At 36.0% G+C, this 4,089-nt stretch overlaps 1 protein-coding gene across 1 annotated transcript in view; it reads left to right on the plus strand.

Moving 5' to 3' along the window:
* Positions 1 to 1,985, plus strand: part of LOC104547099 (monofunctional C1-tetrahydrofolate synthase, mitochondrial-like) — a gene marked incomplete at both ends in the record, with an annotated part of 19,925 nt that extends 17,940 nt beyond the window's left edge. The window contains one exon of the mRNA XM_010192671.1: positions 1,917 to 1,985. Coding sequence (XP_010190973.1) covers positions 1,917 to 1,985 — 69 coding nt within the window. The remainder of the gene's footprint in view (positions 1 to 1,916) is intronic.
* Between the last annotated feature and the right edge of the window lie 2,104 nt (positions 1,986 to 4,089).

Genomic DNA, 4,089 nt, shown 5'->3' on the forward strand with positions numbered 1-4,089 from the left:
CTGCTCAAGTAGTTAGCCTTGCCATTGACCAGCTGGAAGATCTGATGTAAAGTTTTCCATTTGGCTTTTTTCCTCCAGAAAGTTATATAGCTTTACAATTGCCTTTCACATGGTAAGATTCTAAACTATCTCAGTATTCATGTGCTGAAAATTATCAGCAGCTGTTTCTCTTTCAGCATAATGATGAATAGCTTATGCTATGTGATGATGGAAAAAATGGGATACAGGAAGAAAATTTAAAATTAAACAACCTCTTCCATCAGATATTTCTGTTACCTGTAACCTCCTAACTATTGTGCATACATTGTTCTGCTTTCTGTGAGACGGAAGATGAACAACTTAGCTAGCTGTTATAGTTTTGTGTCACTAGTAATGAGTGATGAGCATCATGTCCTCCATCTGGGGATGGAAAGGGAAGAACTTGGCTTCAAGTCTGAGAAATTCTGTTCCAGCTGGCTGCTGAACTGATCAAACATCAGGACAAAAAAACAGGTTTATACATCTGTTCAATAAGTATATTGCACACTCTGATTTTCTTTTCTTAATGAATTCAAATTCTGTACTATAATCAACAGGAAAAATATATTTGGTTTGATAAATCAATAAATTATAAACTGGAGTTTAATGAAGAAATCACTAGGATTCATGTTTGTTCAATTTAATTCTAAATTCTTAGATCTGGGACCTGGTATTCACTATTTTATTTTGCACATGCTTCAGATTTGGAAGTGATCAAATCAGTTTTATAAAGCAAGTTGTTATATTGAGCAGTTTTAAAATTTAATATTCTAAGAAACACACCCACTTTAGAAATACTGTTACAAATTACTAATATGCAAGAAATCAAAGTCAATAGCAGTGGCAGTTATTTTTACATAATCATAAAAAGTAAACTCATTTATGGATAATATTCTAACAGCTGAAAATGTTATGGGATACTGCTTAAATGAAACTTTATGAAACATTGGTTTTGAGATTTGTTGTATGTTTTTAAGTTATCTAAAATAATTAGATAATAATTATAATAATTTATAATCTTACCAGTATAAACAATCAGTAGCAGTAAAGGAGCTTCAACAATAACTGGAAGTGAAAAGCAACAATAACTTCATTTCTCTTTTTAACATGTTTTCCATTTTCCTTGTATTTAGGCTGTCAGCTTCGTATTCAAATGAGAGTATTTGAGTATAGGCACAAGATAGCACCAGGCGGCTTCTGTGGGAGTGATGGAGCCTCAGCCATTCTCACAGAGAGAGCTGGCACATTGGTTTTTCCTTGTGTTTTGATCCTATCTGCTAAAATTAAAATATTAAGAAACATAAATCTATTCTTTACTAATTCAGAAGAAGGAAAACGATATTGTTTAGCTACCAGTTTCTTATACTATATCATTGTGAGTCTACTGAGGTTTGTAGATAGTGGGAGTTTGCAAAATGAAAAGAGCAAAGAAATGTCTTTCCTTCCTCTCTCTCATTTTCTTCACTCTCCCCCAAGGAAACACTTGCTACGCTTTAGTAGAAACCGATTTTACTACTTTTTTTCCAGTTCTTTTTTTATCCAAGGCCAAATATTCTGCTGCATTTTCCTCTGAAGTCTGTGTTCGAATGTGATGCTCAGAAAAGCAGAACTTGAATTTATTACTTATTTACTGCCTTTTAAGTGTATTCACTGCAAAATCATTACTATTTCTGACACACTCTGTGAATACAGCATGTTAGAACTCTTGAGGTAACATCTAAATAAATTCTGTATGCGACACTGTAACACTGCTTATCCGTTATGGTTTGTGAGCACACTTTCTTTTTGTCCTTTGAAGTGTAAGATTTTTTCCCTGTTTTAAGTGTAAGCTTAAGTGTAATTCAGAAATGTTGCAACTTAAAATTAATTGCCTTATAATGCGGACTCTTGTTTTTTAGGGAGTTACAGGTGCTTTGGCAGTTTTGATGAAAGATGCAATTAAGCCCACACTAATGCAGACATTAGAGGTGAGTACAGTTTATGACGCCTGCCCTTCTCTGGCTTTCAGATTCCATGTTGTGCTTGTCATACTTCCCTCCAGTGACAGCGCTTAACTTTCAAAGTTAAAGCCAGGATCAAGTGCATAAAGACATTTTAGCAAATGTTTATTTGTGTATGTTAACTAATCAACTGTATCAGCATTTGTACCTTTCTGGTGGGTTGTTTTTTTTTTCCTTTCTCTGAGGCTCTGGCTTTAGTCATAATTTTACCTAGTGTTGTAAAAAAGCTGCAGTGCATTGTTGAACTGCTGCTAAGCACATTGGAAGACAGATTGAGCTTCCAAGTAATGGGCTTCTGTTTCCTGTCTTGCTCTTCTGAGGAAGTTTCCTTTTTATGTATTTCCTTTATATGTATGTTCGCATGATGATTCCCACAGCCCAGCATTTTGAGTGAAAGTGGATTCTTTGCTGAGGCCATTCAGTTCTGTATGTGCCATTCAAAAACACAGGAGGTCCTTTTCCCAGTTTACTCTTTTTCAAAAGATGGCTCCCAGCCACCCTGTCTTGCCGTAGTGCCTTCAGGGACTAAATGAGGCTTTGCTGGCCTATGAGAGGAATGTTTTACCCTTACCCTAGTGAGCTTTCTTCCAACAGCTCACAGAATAAAGAATTAATGCAACCTAACCTTGTGAGTGGGCAGTCTAGTGTTGACTTTTCAATAGTAAGCTGAATGATGAGCAATATTAATAGGGAGAGGGAGGAAGGAAAATGGGAAAAATAATTAAACAGTTTTGAAAACAAATGCATTTGGAGAAAAAAAAAATTCTTGAAAGGTTGACCGTCAAAATTACATACCTGGAATATTTCACAACAATTATCAGTATGGTGAAAAGTTGTAGAATGTAGAAAGATACAGGTGCAATCCCAGGTTGGTAAAAATCCATTCTGTCATGTGACTGTAAGAAGAATGCATATGTGTGTCAGAATTTAATCTAACATCCAGTAGCAGAAACTGGAGGTCATGTAGGATCAAGAATGTCATGGTCAGAATTGTGTATTAAATTGCCACTTGGATAACATTGTGTGCATTAAGCATCAGTGACAAGGTAGCTTTGATTTTTAGTGTGTGTCTCTATTTGAACTTTGCATATCTGTTAGAAAATAATTTGGTTTTGTTGTAGTGTTCTAAAAGACAATTACAAATGTCAGAAGAGTTTCTTTTGATCGATAGACATTTGGTTATTTGACTAGCATGCTTTTTTTTTTTCCACTGCGTTTCTTTATATTCACATTTCTATGCAATAAAGTTCCTGCCTTTTATGTGGTATTATTTTCTAGTCTAATCTGTTCTATGGCTGAAACATCTGCCAACTTTCATCAAACACTATTGCCTATTAGGAGGACCCTGACCACAGTATCCAAGGATATTTCTCCCCAAAATTCTCCTTACTAAGTTATTTTTAAAACAGGAAACTAAAGCAACTCAGAAGACTGCTTCATGCTCCATTCTTGCCATTTGGGTCTTAAAGACAAACTTTTGTTACCCTTTGAATACCTGTTGGTGTGCAGGCTAATATGAGTCACCTGCCCGAGAATGGAAATGCTCATCTTACCTAAATCTCCTCTGATGTAGTGCTGTGCCCTGGCTGATGTATGCGTCTTGGACTGTGTTATTGTTCTTGTGTAGAGATGCAGTGGCTTGCTCTATTACTGCCGAAGTTGTTGCTGTTCTTGAGCCTCAAGCTTGTGTCATGTCCTATTCTGTGAATAAACACCTTTCATTGGTTTTAATTGTTCAAGTTAATAGCTTCAGTTTTTCAAGAAGGGAAGGAGGAAGGGGATGGAATAAGGAAGACGGTTTGCCTTGTGCACTTGAATGTAACACATTGATCTGCCACTGTGAGTTTAGAGCCCTCCAGCATGATAGATTTTAAGCCAAAATAATCCTTGTATACCCTGAGGTGGTGAGTGTAATGCCTCTTTCACTGTAGGGAATGACGTATTTCTGATGTGTGTGAATTGCAGTTCTCTCTTCTTGCAAATTAGAAATAAAGATTTGAAGCCTAAATTACACTTGAAACAATCCTACTTGGTAGATTTGCACCAGCTTTATATGGCTGTCTGCATGCAC

Source organism: Mesitornis unicolor, unplaced genomic scaffold (assembly GCF_000695765.1).
Source record: "Mesitornis unicolor isolate BGI_N332 unplaced genomic scaffold, ASM69576v1 scaffold51659, whole genome shotgun sequence".
Taxonomy (NCBI): domain Eukaryota; kingdom Metazoa; phylum Chordata; class Aves; order Mesitornithiformes; family Mesitornithidae; genus Mesitornis; species Mesitornis unicolor.